The sequence below is a fragment of the Nerophis ophidion genome, linkage group LG23 (genome assembly GCF_033978795.1).
Source record: "Nerophis ophidion isolate RoL-2023_Sa linkage group LG23, RoL_Noph_v1.0, whole genome shotgun sequence".
In the NCBI taxonomy this organism is placed as follows: Eukaryota; Metazoa; Chordata; class Actinopteri; order Syngnathiformes; family Syngnathidae; genus Nerophis; species Nerophis ophidion.
Genome location: NC_084633.1, coordinates 29,077,653 through 29,097,839, shown reverse-complemented (window position 1 = coordinate 29,097,839; position 20,187 = coordinate 29,077,653). Strand labels below are relative to the sequence as shown.

General features: G+C 39.3%; 1 protein-coding gene across 12 annotated transcripts in view; it reads right to left on the bottom strand.

Moving 5' to 3' along the window:
- The window catches only part of nfixb (nuclear factor I/Xb), a 535,801-nt gene that overhangs the window by 12,966 nt on the left and 502,648 nt on the right, over window positions 1–20,187 (bottom strand). For 10 of the 12 annotated variants that reach the window (XM_061885585.1, XM_061885588.1, XM_061885582.1 and 7 more), the window contains 3 exons: window positions 19,234–19,409; window positions 16,038–16,185; window positions 8,774–8,865 (listed from right to left, as the gene is read on the bottom strand). In XM_061885585.1, coding sequence (XP_061741569.1) covers window positions 8,774–8,865; window positions 16,038–16,185; window positions 19,234–19,409 — 416 coding nt within the window. The remainder of the gene's footprint in view (window positions 1–8,773; window positions 8,866–16,037; window positions 16,186–19,233; window positions 19,410–20,187) is intronic. The other 2 variants (XM_061885589.1, XM_061885593.1) reach the window with 1 other exon arrangement.

The following is a 20,187-nucleotide window of genomic DNA, read 5'->3' as shown; positions in this document are numbered from 1 at the left end:
TCCACTTCTTGTCTCCTTTTGCCACCTTTTCTCAAGTCTGAGAGCTGGATTTTTCACCTCTACCTGATTGGCAACCAGGACACACTTTTTCCTGGTTGCCAATCAGGAGGCTTTATATGCAAGCCCTGTCCTCTAGATGGATCTTTCTGCTTTGCACCTCAATGCTGCAGAGTGTTCCCTGTGCTTTCTATGCCTCATGTTTTTTCCCTTTTGTACTAATTTTGTTTTTTTTGTGCACTGTTTTTTTTATTTGAGTGCACTCCTGAGCTGCACTAGTTTTATTTGTATTATATATATATTTTTTACCTGCACACTGTCTTCTGTCTCTGCATCTTTATGTACTTATTTTATTTGAGTACTATCAAACAATACATTTTTCAGCAATCATAAATAATCAAACTTATTTACTTGCTTGCACAATCGAAATTATTTAAAAAAAACACCCAATGAATTTTTTGTTGTCAGAATGTCATAAAGGAAAATGTTTTAAATGTCGCACTAGAATGTCATTAATTTGCTTAAAAATGAGAAATGTTTTTTTTGGTGAGTTTTGAAGCAACATTTGCCAGCCAGCACCCCAGTCGGAGTCTCCTCGCGGTCAAAAGAAGTTAATATGCATTATGTATGAATAATGTGACAATTTATTTGTGATTAATCAAGTTAACTTTGACAGTCCTGTTTAATTCGCAAACTACTGCAAGCGTATATAAAACAACAAAACGGTCTTTTAATGAAGCATTATTTTAGAATTATATCATCTACGAAGGACATTCACAATGTATGTTCTATTGCAAGTTAATAGCGTACTTCCTTTGACAATGACTACATCATGGCTAAGCAATGATCTCCCATGATGCACTGAGCTTGTTTCCTCTTGTTTGTTACCTCTTCTCATTTCCAAGACTGCCATCATTATTGTTAATTAGCATTACTGATACAATTATTGCTATCTCATCCCTCTTTTAATCCATCAATCATGTTCCTGTCCGCCATTTTTATCTTTGTCACTCTATTGCAACCTCACCAGTCGAGGCAGACGGCCGCTAAAGTCTGGAGTTGCTTTGTTCTAATCGAGACCGATGCGCAAAAGCAGTGTTGATTTGGACAGCAGCTTTTAAATTAGTTTGTCATAATCTTTTGACGAGTCAACTAAAATATAAAGTATAAAAGATAAAGCTTTTTTAAAGTTTATTTGAAAGCAACTTTAATTAAAGTACCTGCAAAGCATTTGTTTAACACAAAAGTAGAATGATCTTATGGTCGGTAATGATGTACCGTATTTTTCAGACGATAGGGCGAACCCTATTTTAAACAGGTCTATTTGTATTAAAAAAGTGAACCGGTTTACAAGGCACATTAACGGGGTCATGTCGCTCCGGAGTATAAGTCACACGGGCCGATAATGCATAATAAAGAAGGAAAAAAACATATATAAGTCGCACTGGAGTATAAGTCGCATTTTTTGGGGAAACTTATTTGATAAAATCCAACACCAAGAATAGACATTCGAAAGGCAATTTAAAATAAATAAAGAATAGTGAACAACAGGCTGAATAAGTTTACGTTATATGACACATAAATAACCAACTGAGAAGGCGCCTGGTATGTTAACGTAACATATTATGGTAAGAGTCATTCAAATAACTATTACATATAGAACATGCTATACGTTTACCAAACAATCTGTCACTCCTAATCGCTAAATCCGATGAAATCTTCTTCCTCAATGTCGCTTCTAACCAACTCTGCCAACTCCAAAGGTAGACAATGTGCCGCTTCCTCTTTTAAAAATAATATTATTTGATATTTTACGGTAATGTGTTAATAATTTCACACATAAATCGCTCCAGAGTATAAATCACACCCCCGGCCAAACTATGAAAAAAACTGCGCCTTATGATCTGAAAAATACGATTTTTATATATATTTTTTTACATTTAAAACACTTCCTTGTGGTCTACATCAGTGGTCCCCAACCTTTTTGTAGTTGTGGACCGGTCAACGCTTGATAAGTGAAGTGAAGTGAATTATATTTATATAGCGCTTTTCTCTAGTGACTCAAAGCGCTTTACATAGTAAAACCCAATATCTAAGTTACATTTAAACCGGTGTGGGTGGCACTGGGAGCAGGTGAGTAAAGTGTCTTGCCCAAGGACACGACGGCAGTGACTAGGATGGCGGAAGTGGGAATCGAACCTGCAACCCTCAAGTTGCTGGCAAGGCCGCTCTACCAACCGAGCTATGCCGCCCCAACGGAGGTTTTTTGGGTTGGTGCATTAATTGTAAGTGTATCTTGTTTATCTTGTGTTTTTTATGTTGATTTAATAAATAAAAAAAATAAATAAATAAAATAATAATAATAATAAAAAATTATTCTGCGGCCCGGTACCAATCGAGTACCGGTGATTGAGGACCACTGTCTTTAGGATGCGCAGTTTAGTGGGCGGTCCTATTTACCCGTCATCTATGTTGTAGTTTTTAGCTCTTCCATAGCGAATCTACTGACAGATATATGTTAGAACTGTATGCTACTTTGTATTAGAAATGGATGCATGCCTTACAAAAAATGGAGGAAAATAAGGAGCTTATTGGCTGCGGTGCAGACTATACATTTTCAGCAGTTACCAATAAGGAAGCAAAGTTGGCTTTGTATAATAATGGGAAACAAAACGCCAGACAATATGTCACCTAATAGGTGCCATTTAGGGGTCCTTATACACACACTACCGTATACTAATACTTGTATGTTGAAGCACAGTACGTCTGACTACGGTAGCCGTAATGCTCCGACATTCCATCAAGCAGTGCATAGCTTACAAAAGTCGTACTAAGTTTGACAGATTTTTGAGCGACGTGTGTAATGTTCCATATTCTCAATAAAACAAAGTGCTTGCTAGAGTCATTTATTGAACGACAGGCGTCAACCTGCATCCTACATGTATCTCTTATGTGTGACTGCCATCTACTGGTCACAGTTATCATTACACCACGTGCCAAATAAAATTGCCTCGAGCTTGGTAAACACAACCAAAATGAATACATACATTAGGTGCACCGGGTTATTAGGAATGTTGTCTATTTTTTGAGAAAGTGAAGGATTTTAACTGAGACTTATGGTCCGAAAAACATGGCAGTTAGTCATTCTTTGTCTAACAGGCCAATGCCTTGTTTCGATTAGTTATCGTCTCATTTTCATCAGGGGAAAATAGGTGGTACTTGATGAAGAAGACAAAAAAGATTAGTCAACAAAATTAACACTGGTGTAAAGAGCCGTGGGATAACTAATTTAGTACTTTTACCAAACCTGAGAGAACCTCAGCTCATGCCTTATTTATGAAAAAAATGCAGATTTTTATGCTGGGCTTAAGTCAGCCTGAAAATGTCCGATCAGTGTGTGTGTGTGTGTAACTAACGGGGGATTAAAAAAATAACAAAACGTTCTGCATTTAAGATATGTATTTCAGGGCGTAAAGATATACACAAAGTTTGGAATGCAGCGGAGGGAAGGAGATACAGAACGGAATAAGAAAACCAAGCAAAGGCAATAAAAAGTGAAAAAGAACAAAGAAAAGTAAAGAGTGAAACTATGGCGGGCAGAGAAATTTGGGTAGGGATCAGCAAAGAGCATTCGAATGACTTCCATGTGTTGAGGAGCGGAGCAGAGTTGGCTCCGGGCGGGTGTGATTGGGTACTAATGAGAAAAGTGCTGGTAATCAGGGAGGTATGAACGAGGCAAAAAGTAGTAGAAATAAGAAGGTGACAGAGGGACAAAGTAATACAGGAGACGGAGGGAGAGAATATATTATATATATATACAAACCCTGTTTCCATATGAGTTGGGAAATTATGTTAGATGTAAATATAAACGGAATAGAATGATTTGCAAATCCTTTTCAACCCATATTCAGTTGAATATGCTACAAAGACAACATATCTGATTTTCAAACTGATAAACTTTTTTTTTTTGGCAAATAATCATTAACTTTAGAATTTGATGCCAGCAACACGTGACAAAGAAGTTGGGAAAGGTGGCAATAAATACTGATAAAGTTGAGGACTGGTCATCATACACTTATTTGGAACATCCCACAGGTGTGCAGGCTAATTGGGAACAGGTGGGTGCTATGATTGGGTATAAAAACAGCTTCCCAAGAATGCTGAGTCTTTCAAAAGAAAAGATGGGGCGAGGTACACCCCTTTGTCCACAACTCCATGAGCAAATAGTCAAACAGTTTAACAACATTCCTCAAAGTGCAATTGCTAGAAATTTAGGGATTTCAACATCTATGGTCCATAATATCATCAAAAGGTTCAGAGAATCTTGAGAAATTACTCCACGTAAGCGGCATGGCCGGAAACCAACATTAAATGACCGTGAACTTCGATCCCTGTATTTAAAACCGACATCAATCTTTTAAGGATATCACCCGTCTGTCTATCTGTGTTGGCCCTGCGATGAGGTGGCGACTTGTCCAGGGTGTACCCCGCCTTCCGCCCGAATGTAGCTGAGATAGGAGCCAGCGCCCCCCGCGACCCCGAAAGGGAATAAGCGGTAGAAAATGGATGGATGGATGGATGGGCTCAGGAACCCCACTGTCACTAAATACAGTTTGTCACTACATCTGTAAGTGCAAGTTAAAGCTCTACTTCTCTGGGCCCGAGATCATCTAAGATGGACTGATGCAATGTGTAAAAGTGTTCTATGGTCTGACGAGTCCACATTTCAAATTGTTTGGAAATATTCGACATCGTGTCATCCGGACCAAAGGGGAAGCGAACCATCCAGACTGTTATCGACGCAAAGTTCAAAAGCCAGCATCTGTGATGGTATGGGGTGCATTAGCGCCCAAGGCATGGGTAACTTACACATCTGTGAAGGCATTATTAATGCTGAAAGGTACATACAGGTTTTGGAAGAACATATGCTGCCATCTAATCGCCGTCTTTTTCATGGACGCCCCTGCTTATTTCAGCAAGACAATGCCAAGCCACATTCCGCATGGGTTACAACAGCGTCGCTTCGTAAAAAAAGAGTGTGGGTACTTTCCTGTCCCGCCTGCAGTCCAGACCTGTCTCCCATCAAAAATGTGTGGCGCATTATGAAGCATAAAATACTACAGCGGAGACCCCGGACTGTTGAACGTCTGAAGCTTTACATAAAACAAGAATGGGAAAGAATTCCACTTTCAAAGCTTCAACAATTAGTTTCCTCAGTTCCCAAACGTTTATTGAGTGTTGTTGAAAGAAAAGGTGATGTAACACAGTGGTGAACATGCCCTTTCCCAACTACTTTGGCACGTGTTGCAGCCATGAAATTCAAAGTTGATTATTATTTGCAAAAAAAAATAATAAATAAGTTTATGAGTTTGAACATCAAATATCTTGGCTTTGTAGTGAATTCAACTGAATATGGGTTGAAAAGGATTTGCAAATCATTGCTATTGGAGGAAACACAGATTCTACCTTGTACAAAGTTTCACTCTTCATTAGTACAAACCCCAAAACCAGTGAAGTTGCCATGTGTAAATGGTAAATAAAAACTGAATACAATGAGTGGCAAATCCTTGTCAACTTATATTCGAGATATTTAATGTTCGAAATGAGAAACATTTTTTGGGGGGGGCACATAATCATTAACTTAGAATTTAATGGCAGCAACACATTTTAAAAAGTTGGCACATGGGCAATTTTACCACTGTGTTACAAGAACTTTCCTTTTAACAACACTCAGTAAATTTTTGGGAACTGAGGAGACCAATTTTTGAAACTTCCATCCATCCATTTTCTACAACTTGTCCCTTTCGGGGTTCGAGGGGGTGCTGGAGCCTATCTCAGCTGCAGGTGGAATTATTTCCCATTCTTGCTTGATGTACAGCTTAAGTTGTTCAACAGTCTGAAGTTCTCCCTTGTGGTATTTCAGGCTTCAAATTGTTTAACACATTTGTGATGCAAGACAAGTTTGGACTACAGACAGGCCAGTCTAGTACCCGTACTCTTTTACTACGAAGCTACGCTGTTGGTGGGCAGGGTTGGGTGGTAGCGGGGGTGTGGATTGTAGTATCCCGGAAGAGTTAGAGCTACAAGGGATTCTGGGTATTTGTTCTGTTGTGTTTATTTTGTGTTACGGTGCGGATGTTCTCCCAAAATGTGAAGTGAAGTGAATTATATTTATATAGCACTTTTTCCTCAAGTGACTCAAAGCGCTTTACATAGTGAAACCCAATATCTAAGTTACAATTAAACCAGTGTGGGTGGCACTGGGAGCCATTGGGTAAAGCGTCTTGCCCAAGGACACAACGGCATGGACTAGGAAGGCGGAAGCGGGGATCGAACCTGCAACCCTCAAGTTGCTGGCACGGCCGCTCTACCAACCGAGCTATACCGGTTTGTGTTTGTCAATCTTGTTTGGTGTGGGTTGACAGTGTGGCGCATATTTGTAACAGTGTTAAAGTTGTTTTTACGGCCACCCTCAGTGTGACCTGTATGGCTGTTGATCAAGTATGTCTTGCATTCACTCGTGTGTGTATGAATGACGTATATGTAATATGATTAGACTGGTACGCTGTTTGTAAGGAGGGAAAACGGACTTGATGACAGGTTGTTGAGGACGATAAAGGCAGTGCCTTTAAGGCACGCCCCAAATATTGTTGTCCGGGCGAAAATCGGGAGAATGGTTGCCCCGGAAGATTTTTGGGAGGGGTGTTGAAATTCTGCAGTCTCCCAGGAAAGTCGGGAGGGTTGGCAAGTATGCATATGGGATGTTTCAAATAAGTGTTTGATGAGCATTCCTCAATCTATCTCAATCCTCTTTGCCACCTTTGTCAACTTTTTTGAAACATGTTGTATGCATTAAATTCCAAATGAGCTAATATTTGCAAAAAATAAAGTTTCCAGTTTGATCGTTAAGTATCTTGTCTTTGCAGTCCATTCAACTGAATATAGGTTGAAAAGGATTTGCAAATCATTGCATTCTGTTTTTATTTACGATTTACACAACGTGCCAACTTCACTAAATTTGGGTTTTATACATATACTGTATTTAAAATGCCATTTTCAGAAAACTGCTGCAAAAGTTTTCAATAACATTCAATCAACTTTTGATTTCAATACGAGTTCACTCATGCGATTAATGATAAAAAATGATCGCACATCCATGAACACAATAGAATTAATCATAAAATGTATTTGGACCATACACGCCTTTTTTTATCTTGACTGCTACACGGTTAGAGATCAGATCAAATACGTACATTTGTACATATGTGCAAAAATGAGTGAGGAGACTCCGACTTGTGTGCTTGCTGGCAAATTTCCAATCCAAAATACAGCCTGAAAATAACATTGTATAACCCTTCTACCAAGTTTTGTGCAAAAAAATGAAGTAAAAGGCTTAAAAAAACTTCCTGCATGATATTCCGAGAGTAAAATTGCATTTGTGTACAAATACTGTGGTCTTTTCTTAAAGTAATTATGCGAGCGAGTAATCACCTGTGCAAAAAAATTGCACTAATCAACCCTGATAAGGCAAACCTGTCAGGTGAAAAACATTTCAGGTGACTAACTCAAGAGAATGCCAAGAGTGTGCAAAGCAGTAATCAAAGCAAAGGCTGGCTATTTTGAAGAAACTAGAATATAAAACATGTTTTCAGTTATTTCACATGTTTTTGTTAAGTAAATAACTCCACGTGTGTTCATTCATAGTTTTGATGCCTTCAGTGACAATCTACAATGTAAATAGTCAAGAAAATAAAGATAACAAATTAAATGAGGTATGTCCAAATTTGTGTGCGCATTTGATGTATTTGTGTTTACTTTTGTCTATTGTATGTCTCTAAAAATCGAATAAAAAATGTTTAAAAAAAAATAAAAAGTTGACACTTTGTTACACGTCTGCCTTTCCTGCTTTGTCTACACAAGACACAGACGCAGGTTTTGACGAGACAGTGGACAAATACGCTCAGAGGCAACTTTGGTCGGCAAAAATGATGTGAGGTCTGGACAAAGTTGCGAGTCCGTACATAAGTCGCAGGGATTGTTTGAATTAGCGTGCATTGGCACGGTCGCGGAGGGGCTGATGTATACTGGAAACAGTGGATCCTCACAGATATTGGATCCAAATTATTAATTTTTTTATTTCACTGTGAGTTCCTAAATTTTAGAATTTAATACATTTCATGAGATTGTGAGGTGTATTTTAGGGCTAAAGCCAGGATTGTGCTTCTAAGCTTTTAGACTGTTGGCGTCTTTTGTCGCAAACGCACAGTAGCAATTATTGTGGTTAGAGTATCCGCCCTGTGATCGGTAGGTCGTGATTCTAAACCCTGGCCGAGTCATACCAAAGACTATACATCTGAGACCCATTACCTCCCTGCTTGGCACTCAGCATCAAGGGTTGGAATTGGGGGTTAAATCACCAAAAATGATTCCCGAGTGTGTCCACCGCTGCTGCTCACTGCTCCTCTCACCTCCCAGGAGGTGGAACAAGGGGATGGGTCAAATGCAGCGGGAAACCTAGTGTGTGTGTGACGATCAGTGGTATTTTAACTTTTTAAACGTCCAGTTTAAAACCTGCCCTCCACATGCAACGGCCATGGTGGCGCCTCCGAGCAACAGCATGATCCAGGCTTTATAACAGCATCACAAATAGACATTTTATGGTCGTCTCAATTTCTCACATTTTTTCACCATATGCGGGGGGGCGTCGGAACGTCACCCCCCGCGCAAAGCGGGTAGATCTACTGTACCGGACAGGATGTACTAGAATCAGTCCCACCTGTGTCTGCTGCGGGATGTTCAGAAAGTTGTTGTCCCGTGATCCGATGCCGACAAACCTGTTGGGAGCTGTGGCGCCTGGCGTGGAGTATGCTACGGGGGACAGAAGAGGACAAAAAGACATGAGTTCACAAACAGACTGATTGCTTAAAATGGCAAACAAGCAAGGCTTGAATACGCAAATCCATCCAACATCTAATACTGGTATGCAAAAACATGTGTTCCATACATTCTCTTACAACAGAGATACTTGTGTTCCATGGTATATTCAATATAGATATAAAAACTACTGTCCTGGTGTTCATTTCGATCGATAAAACCGACATCAGTTTTTCGTCATTTTAATAAGGATCTTTCTCTACTGAAGTATGAGAGAATACTGGGGATCTGAATTGAAACTAAACTTTATCGCTGCTTTACCATGTTTAAGAAACGTTTCCTTTCAATTTGGTATCGCATTTAAACCCGAGCTTGGCCTAGTGGACAACATAATTAAAGTTCAAATTTAAGATCGCTACTTTAGACTGGGTTAAAACATACTCAGGATAACAACTTATCTATTTATGTGAAAGTTTAACAAAATTTGATGATGCTAAATTTTCTTTGGACCCAGAATTATTTGGGTATGTCCTGTCATGTTCGCAACTATAAACGATCATTTGTGTGGGTATGACATAACCAATATTGCGTAAGAGTGTGCTCTATTTATTGAACAATTATCCATCCATCCATTTTCTACCGCTTGTCCCTTTTGGGGTCACGGGGGGCGCTGGTGCCTATCTCAGCTACAATCGGACAGAAGGCGGCGTACACCCTGGACAAGTCGCCACCTCATCGCAGGGCCAACACAGATAGACAGACAACATTCACACTCACATTCACACACTAGGGCCAATTTAGTGTTGCCAAACAACCTATCCCCAGGTGCATGTTTTTGGAGGTGGGAGGAAGCCGGAGTACCCGGAGGGAACCCACGCACTCACGGGGAGAACATGCAAACTCCACACAGAAAGATCCCGAGCCCGGGATTGAACGCAGGACTACTTAGGACCTTTGTTTTGTGAGGCAGATGCACTAACCCCTGGTCCACCATGCTGCCCTTGAACAATTATGTTCAATATAAAAGCTATAATTACCATAAACTCCAGACTATAAGCCGTTACTTTTTCCTAAACTTTGAATCCTGCGGCTTATAAAACGGTGCAGCTAATTTGTGGCTTTTTCTTCGCTGACCGCCATAATGCAAATAGTTTTTATAAAACACACGCAAAGACATTGAAATGGTGTGTTATTGTTTGCGCTATGGCGCCATCTTTGGGATGAGTTTGCTCACAGTAGCTGCTGCGGGCTGAACGTCTACAGCATTTGCTTCCGTTTAGCTTTCAAGTACAAGTGATGTTCCGTTTTCTAATCATCCATAGCAGTTCTACTTGTATGGATTCTTCATTCATCACGCCAAGAAACTTTTGTAAATTTTACAATATAACTAAAACTATTCTTACTTACTAAAACGTCTCAATGCGTGAAGTCTGTTGGGAGTGTTTCCATGTATTATTTTAGTTTTATAAATTCACAAAAACTTCACTGTGGACTTATTGAATCTGTTTAGCTGATTGGAGAGCTGGCTTCCACGGCAAGTGGGCTACAGACACCGTTTGGAAAAAAGATGGTATGTAAATAAACATTTGCAAACTCTTTCTGTGTAAATAACTCATTTCACAACGTATATATCTGTGGCCTATAGTCTGGTGCGGCTAATATATGGAAAATATTGGGTTTTCCTTAAAATTTTGTGAGTGCGGCTTACATACCGGCTAAATATTCCTTGAAATATGGTATTATGTACATACATTATATTTAGCACCAACTATTGATATGTGAATTTGTATGAGGGAAGAGCTGTTGATATTGGACATTAAGTGTGTCAATATCAGTACATCAAATATTGGTAAAAACAAAAAACAAAAAAAACAATATAGAGTATCCCAACTTGAAAGCCATTAACAATTAAGATTCAGGCTGCATATTTGGCTTTTAGAGAAATACATTTTTGAAAAAACCCTTCTTCCAATAGACCGAAGTTATCTCTTCTGCTGATAGTAACGTCATTATTGACGTAGAGGCACCAATGACGGAAGGTTCTTACTGTTTAGAAAAAAATACAAGAATTTATATTTTGATTACACTTTCTAATTGTGCGGATTTGATAATATTGATTGGGACTTGTGGCCTCCTGGTTAGAGTGTCCGCCCTGAGACTGGAAGGTCGTGAGTTCAAACCCCGGGCCGAGTCATACCAAAGACTATACAATTGGGACCCATTACCTCCCTGCTTGGCACTCAGCATCAAGGGGTTGGAATTGGGGGTTAAATCACCAAATGATTTTGGAGCGCGGCTACCGCTGCTGCTCATTGCTGTCCTCACCTTCCAGGGGGTGAACAAGGGGTAATTTTTACCAAACCTAGTGTGTGTGTGTGTGAGACTATCGTAGGGACTTTAACATTAACTTTAATGATGAACCGCGGTAAAATTGTCGACAGTTAGTATTACGGTTTAAAATTTAAATAATCGTAGAACCGCGATTGATTACTGTACTTTAAACAACTCACAGTGATACTGCTCATTTCCTGTAAAAGCAGGTAGCACGCTAATCCCTGGCCATCTTAAAAGCTAACATGAATACAAGACACTTGAACGTCTTTACGCATTAAGTGAATTATATTTATTACAAACGTCATACTCCGATACAAACTATTACTGTCAGAGCAATTTAGTTATTTAATTGTGCACATTAAACTCACACTTAGTGTATGCTCTTTTAGGACAGAATGTGAAGATTTAACACGGACAGACAGGAAGTGAACCCACCTGATGTCACAAGAAAGGTAAGTAAGACAAAAATCCCCGTTTTGCCTTTGTTAAAAAAAAAACAAAAAAACCTCTAAAACATTTATAAATAAAAACTGAAAAAATAAACATATTTAACTGTTAGGGAACCAAAAAATAATTTTTTGGTATATTAGCCATAGTTTTTGTTGTTATTCCATTACCAAACATATATAATATACTGTACATATATTATGTAAATATTACGTACATATGTTTTATTTTACATTGCTATATTTAGTCTATTTATACCTGCATTGTCCTTTCCATCCTTACACTTTCCATCATTGTAACTGAGCTACTGTGTGGAACAATTTCCCTTGTGGATCATTAAAGTTTGTCTAAGTCTAAATATTTTTCCTAAGCGGAAAGCCAAATACGCTAAATAAGTATTTCCATTTTTCAAAGGGGTCGGCGATTGTGCAGCTAAGCCACATCAGAGTGGCCAAAGAGCCGCATGCGGCTCCGGAGCCGCAGGTTGCCGACCCCTGAACTATAGGGTGATAACAATGATTATTGTGATACTTTTGGTCACAATAATCATGATATGACATTTTTATATCGTTACATTCCTACACACAACATTTAAAAAAAGCCTTATAATCTCCTTTTTGATAACATGGGTTGAAATCTGTTTATAAACTCTACTGAAAGTACTTCAACTTGTAACACTGAGGACCATTCAGGGACATTTATAGGCCGCTGGCGTCAGAGTGTGACATATTTAGGGTCGTTGAGGAGAATTCACAACCCGGTGTGCAGTTATCCAAAGGCTACAGTGAAGAAGTGTACAGTGTAAATACAAGAGCGAGACAGGAGGAGAACGTCTGCAATTCAGTGTAAATCAATGAGACCGTTTTCAGTACATCCACTTTTCTGTATATTGGGAAAACACACAAAAAAAGACAAAGGACTCTCAGACACTGACTGTGGGAAACACAAATAGTACATTTGAAAAATGCTCCATCCAGTGCCCCTAAAATATTGTGAGACAAGTCGCCCCACTTGCCAACTGACTTTACTCCTTCAATTCAAGTCATGGAGTTATTCCACAAAAAACAACCCATTTTCTAGTGCAGAGATATTCCACACATTTCCAGGAAGCTAAGGACCAGGGGGCCGGACTTCTCTATTCCCCATTAGTCTTTTTTGTATGTTCCAGAGAACCGGCGTCCTCTACAGCAGACGTTTAATTTGGCCATTTTTTATTTTGGCAGTTTTGAAGGACTTTCTGCAAAAAAGCTAGTTCGAGGTCATCTCTATGACAGCACTGTAGTATTTTTAAGAATTTGCTGCAAAAATGTGAGTGACACACAGGTTTTATGAACGGAACTCGTGGGCCACCAGTTGAATCGCCCATAATATGAAAAAAAGAGGACCTAAAGTTGAACCTTGAGGAACACCATTAGCAAACAAGCTACAGCGATACCTTAGTTACGTAAATCACTTTCTGAAAAAAGGAGAGGACTTTAAGGGGTGCCTTGAGGAAAGTCCAAGTTGGGTAAATCAAAGGTTTAGACCCCCAGGGTACGAAGTTTGCTGACAAAGTTAAAATTACAATCCAGGGATCTGTGTTTACAGTCCAAGTTCCGCAACACAACAGGATTACTCTTAGACTTAGACTTTCTTTTACTGTCATTCAAATTTGAACTTTACAGTACAGATAAGAACTCAATGTTGTTGCATTAGCTCATTGTAGTGAAGGATAGAAGAGCAATAAGGTGCAGATATAAATAAATAGATTATCGTACAGATAAATATTGCACTTTTGCATATGCATACACATTTATGGAAGTATGTTGTATTATCTTTATATTCCAGTGAGTTAATCTGTTTTTAGGGGGAATTGAGAGGATTATTACGATGAATTCAAGAGTCTTATGGCCTGAGGGAAGAAGCTGTTACAGCACCCGGAGGTTCTGCTGCGGCGGCTGTGGAACCTCTTTCTAGACTCAACACAACAGGAGCACTCTAGGGTTTTTATTAAGAATTTGCTGCATAAATGTGAGTCTCTCATAATTTTTTAACTGAACTCATGGGCTTCTGGTGGAATAGCCCAAAATATATAAAATAAGAGGACCTAAAGAGGAACCTTTGGGAACGCCATTAGTAAGCAAGCTACAACAACACATTTCTTACATAAATTAAATTCTAAAAAAACAAAAAGGTGAAGACTTAAAGTTGTGAAAATCACAAATTTGGACCCCAGTGTTCAAAGTTTGCGAAAAAGGTTAGAATGTCAGTGGTCCAAGTTCCTTTACACAACAGGAGCACTCTAGTGTTTTTAAGAATTTGCTGCCAAAATGTGAGTCTCTCCCAAGTTTTTTTTAACAGAATTCGTGGGCTACCAGTTAAATTGCCCAAAAAGTGAAAAAAAAAAGTGGACTTTGGGAACACCACTAGTAAACATCTTTGTTAGAAAAATCACTTTCTAATAAAAGGAGAGGACTTAAAGTGGTGCCTTGAGGAATGGTTCAGTTGTGTGAATCCCAAATTTGGAACCCTAGTGTTGGAAGTTTGCTAACAAGGTAAGCATGTCAGTGGTCCAAGTTTCTCTACACACCAGAAGCACACTAGTGTTTTAAGAATTTGTCGCAAAAATGTGAGTCTCTCACAAGTTTTTTTAACTGAACTCGTGGGCTACCAGTTAAATTGCCCAAAATATGAAAAAAAAGAGGAACTAAAGTGGAACCTTTGGGAACACCACTAGTAAACAAGCTACAGCAACACCTTTGTACATAAATCAAATTCTGAAAAAAAGGATATGACTTAAAGCGGTGCCTTGAGGAACGCCTCAGTTGGGTAAATCCCAAGTTTGGTTCGAAGTTTGCTCACAAAGTCAGAATGTCAATACAGGGATCTGTGTTTACAGTGGTCCAAGTTCCTCTACACAACAGGAGCACTCTCATGTTCTGAGGAATTTGCCGCGAAAATATGAGTCACTCACAAGTTTTTTGAACGGAACACGTAGGGCAACCAGTTGAATTGCCCAAAATCCATCCATCCATTTTTTACCGCTTATTCCCTTTCGGGGTCGCTGGCGCCTATCTCAGCTACAATCGGGCGGAAGGCGGGGTACACCCTGGACAAGTCGCCACCTCATCGCAGGGCCACTTTTGCCCAAAATATGGAGAAAAAAAAAGCAGACTTAAAGTGAAACCTTTGGGAACATCAATAGTTTTCATAACATAGTCACTACTGCCAAGTTTCTCTTGTTATATTCTTATTTTTACCGTTTTATTTTCATTCTTATTATTGCTTTATATTTTTCCTGTTATTTTCATATTTTCCACTTTATATCCATTTATACCCCCAATATTTACTTTTTAAATTTGTTCTCAATTCTGCACACTGCTGCTGGAATTTTAATTTTCCTGAGGGAACTCTCCTGAAGGAATCAATAAAGTACTAAGTACTATCTATCTATCTATCTATCTATCTATCTATCTATCTATCTATCTATCTATCTATCAAACAAGCTACAGCAACACATTTGTTACATAAATCACTTTCTGAAAAAGTAGATAACTTAAAGGGGTGCCTTGAGGAACCTCAGTTGTGCTGATCCCAAGTTTGGTTCGAATGTCAATATAGGGATCTGTGTTTACAGTGGTCCAAGTTCCTCCACACCATAGGAGGACCTTAGTGTTTTGAGGAATTTGCTGCAAAAATGTGAGTCTCTCACACGTTTTTTGAACGGAATAAACGGGCCACTGGTTGAATAGCCCAAAATATGAAAAAAAGAGGCCCTAACGTTGAACCCTGGGGAACACCACTAGCGAGAGCAATACCGTAGTTACATAAATCACCTTCTGAAAAAAGGAGGGGACGAAAAGAGGTGCCTTGAGGAACGCCCAGCAAGGTTAAAATGTCAAATCAAGGATCCATGTTTACAGTTGTCCAAGTTCCTCTACACAACACGAGCACTCTAGAGTTTTTAGGAATTTGCTGCCAAAATGAGAGTTTTTCCAAGTTTTGAACCGAACTCGTGGGCTGGTATGTTGTTGATTCCCGGGCCGCCGGTTGAATACCCCTGCCCTAGTGGAACCATCTTAGATCTGTCCCTTCCATGTATTAAAATGAAAGGATGAACTTATTCTTGTCATCTGCTGCAAGAGTCAGGCAGGGGAAGACGTGAAGATTTCATGGTGAGCCGGTGAAGCTTCCACGTCTGGGGGTCTCAACCCAGGTGCACGTCTGGCAATTTATATCCGTGTTTATGTCAGAGCAGGCCCCGCCTCCAAAGGATAAAGGGGGTGTGAGTTGCTGGTTAGACACGAGCAACGGCAGGGGGACGTTTTTCCACTGTGGAGGGCTTTTTTTTTTTTTTTTTTTTTCAAAAATTACTTTTGATTATGGTCTTTTGTGGGGTCACTTACACGGAGATGCGGGCGAGGAGAGTCCGCCGTCAGGGGGCGTGCTGTTGGGTTTAGAGTCGGGCATAGGGAGGGGCACTGGGCGGGCCACTGGGGGAGGTGGAGGCAGCAAGAAGGAGCCTGGCATTTTGCTCTGGCCGCTCCCGTTTGGCTGCAGACAACACAAACAGGGTCAGGAGGGCGACATGCGACAGTTCGCAAACACGGGATGAAAAAAAAAAAAAAGGACGCAGCTCAGGAGGCCAGGTCAAAAAATATCCATGACGGAGGTGAGGGGAGAAGGAGGAACGATGGTGGAAGAAGGGGGAGGAAGGCGGTGGAGAACAACAACCAAAGGGATGACGTATGTGGGCGGCGTCTTTTATGGAGGTGTGAAAAATTATAATCACCACAGGGTTTGATAGGAGTGGGAGCTGGGCGTGAGAGGTTTCCACGGGGGTGGTCCATGGTGGGTGGGGGTGAGCAAAATTTATTTGACGGAGTTCATCCGGAAGATGGCAAAATAATTAATACCATGAGGGAGGACGCTTGTACACAGGCACAGCACCAGCAACCACAACAGCAGCACAGAACAACCACAGTCCAACTGAAAAGGGGTTTGGGAACCACAGCTCGTGATGATGACAACAGAAAACAGGACTGACATGTATCGGGACGGATTGTCAGTGTCGTGCTGATGGCTGCAAAACTGGCGTGAGTGGGCGGAGCCAAAAAAAATCAATAAAGAATACAACCAAGAAAGATAGGGAATGAATCTGTCGGAATCACAAAGACAATACAAAGCTTTGACCCTTGAGTTTAAACAACAAGATGTGTTTTGTGAGCTAATGTGCATTTTTATCACCACAAATAAGCAGCGGAGTAGTGATCAGATTGTGGCAACGCCCAGTATTTACAGCAACATATTTAAGAAAATATGCTTTCATGAAAAAAATCTAAGAATTATGAATGTATTCAATGCCAAATTTCAGGCAATTATCCCAACTTGACTTCACTTTGTTCCAATAGACAATCAACAAATTAATAGAGTCAAAGCCGCTTATGCTGACGCCCTTTTGACTAAGTAACTGCATGTCAACATAAGTGGTTGTCAACATAACTAATTAAAAAAGAAACAGGGTTCTCGTGGCATATAAACATTTTTGTATTTTTTTTTAAATATTTTTAAAAAGACAAACATGAACAGATTAAGGTGTTTACATGTGTTGTAGAAAACTGAATTATTTGAGGAATCAGACTAATTTAGTGCATGGACACATACTAATTGACACACCTATTATTATTCAGATAATGAAAGACAAAGAGGGGCCCTGTGGCATATTAAAATGTTTTGTTATTTATTTTTTATATTTTTAAAAAAGCCAAACACAATCAGATGAAGGTATTTACTACATGTTTTGTAGAAAATCTAATTATTTGAAAGGTCTGACTAAAGTAGAGCATGGAAAAATACTGACTGACAAGCTTATTATTATTCAGATAATGAGAGCAAAGCATGCAGGGGCCTTGTGGCATATTCATATTTTTGGCTTGTTTTTTCATTTATTTATTTTTTACATTTTTAGCAAGCCCAACACGATCAAATTAAGGTGTTTACATGTGTTGTAGGAAAACTAAATATTTGAGGAATCAGACTAATTAATTGCATGGAAACATACTGACTGACAAGCCTATTATTACTCACATTATTTAGATAATGAAAGTAAAGCAGGCGCCGTGTGGCATAACAACATTTTTGTATTTTTTTTTTTTTTTTTACATTTTTAAAAAAGCCAAACACGATCAGATTAAGGTGTTTACATGATAATAAAAGCAAAACAGAGGCCCTTTGGTATATTAAAAATGTTTTCAACATTTTTAAATAGCCAAAAACAATTAGATTCAAGTGTTTACATGTGTTGTAGAAAACTTAATTATTTGAGGATAATTAAGTGCATGGAAACATACTAACTGATAAGCCTATTATTATTCAGATAATAAAAGCAAAGCGGGGGCCTTGTGGCATATTGACATTATTATTCTTTATTTTTTAAAAAGCCAAACACAATGAGATTATGCTGCTTACATGTGTTGTAGAAAAACTAATTACTTGAGGAATTAGACTAACTTAGTGCATGGAAACATACTGACTGACAAGCCTATTATTACTCGGATTATTCAGATAATGAAAGTAAAGCAGGCGCCGTGTGGCATAACAACATTTTTGTATTTTTATTTTTTTTTACATTTTTAAAAAAGCCAAACACGATCAGATTAAGGTGTTTACATGTGTTGTAGAAAAACTAATTACTTGAGGAATTAGACTAACTTAGTGCATGGAAACATACTGACTGACAAGCCTATTATTACTCGGATTATTCAGATAATGAAAGTAAAGCAGGCGCCGTGTGGCATAACAACATTTTTGTATTTGTTTTTTTTTTTACATTTTTAAAAAAGCCAAACACGATCAGATTAAGGTGTTTACATGTGTTGTAGAAAAACACATTTTTTGAGGAATCAGACAAGTTTAGTGACATACTGACTGACAAGCCTATTATTACTCAGATAATAAAACCAAAACAGAGGCCCTTTGGTATTTTAAAATTGTTTTCAACATTTTTAAATAGCCAAAAACAATTAGATTCAAGTGTTTACATGTGTTGTAGAAAACTTAATTATTTGAGGAATCAGGATAATTTAGTGCATGGAAACATACTAACTGACAAGCCTATTATTATTCAGATAATAAAAGCAAAGCGGGGGCCTTGTGGCATATTGACATTATTATTATTAAAAAAAAAAAAAAAAAGCCAAACAATGAGATTATGGTTTTTACATGTGTTGTAGAAAAACTAATTACTTGAGGAATTAGACCAATTTAGTGCATGGAAACATACTGACTGACAAGCCTATTATTAGTCAGATAATGACGGCAAAACAAGAGCCTTGTGGCATATCAACATTTTTTTTTCTTCACATTTTTAAAAAGCCAAACATGATCAGATTAAGGTTTGGCTCATGCATTGTAGAAAATCACATTATTTGAAGAATCAGACTAAATTAGTGCATGGAGACATAAAGACTGACAAGCCTATTATTGTTAAAATAACGAAAGCAAAACAGGGGCCTTGTGGCATCTACCGGTATACTATTATTATTATTATTATTGTTTTGTTTACACGAAAGACACATTTTTAAAAAAAAGCGTGAACCTTACCTGTCCGGCGGCCTGCCCCGGGCCATCAGCACAGACAAACTGCACAAACTCCTTCAGGGGGTCCTGTCCAGGGTGGTGGTGGTAGCGGATGGTCGGGTGGGTGAAGTAAGGGCTTGACTGCTGGATGATGGAGGGCGACGGGAAGTGCAGGGCCGAGGCGGAAGCACGGGGACTCCCTGCGGACGGAGGCATGTGTGTTACAGGGGCACGGGGGGGGAGTAGACTCGGGGAACAACATGTTCTCGTTCTTAAAGCGTGAAGAGATGAGTAATGCGAGATGGAATCATTCAAGTTTATGAATGCAAATGTTTTCCCATGGAAAGCTGTTCTCGGTTAATAGCAATGGTCAACGCTCATAAAGTTTTATGTTCACTCCAGTGAATCTATAAAGCTTTATGGAGGACACACACACACTTTGCTTGCTGTTGTGGACAAATATTTTTAGTCAGCACCATTCAAAGTCATACATACAATAGGCCTCGCTTCGCAGAAGCTAAACACCTTCTGAAGCCCGAGCAGCGTCACGGAGCTCCATCTTAAACGAGCAGCTTGCGGGTGTGATTCATTGGCATGGCCGCAAGTTGGCACCGACACGCCCGAGCCTTATTTGATATGACTCGTTTTGTTTTTACGATCGGACAAATTTCTATTCCTAAAACGGTGCTTTCACTTTAAACAGTCTTTAACGGCACATATGCATTAAAAAATGAATGGTAAGGGAATTCAAAGTGCATCACCGGGACTAAAGAGAGAGAATTTACAAACAAAAGAAGCTGGAGTATGGGTGTGAAGCTCAAGTGAGGAGCAGTTGGTGGAACTCTGCACAATACAAAGCCCCCTCTGTCAGACCCATATCCATTAATGAATCTACTTGATTTGTATTAGAGGCCCATTCTTTCCTAAACTGTGCCAGTCTGACACCCATCCATGCATCCAAGCTCCCAGCTGCCCGTG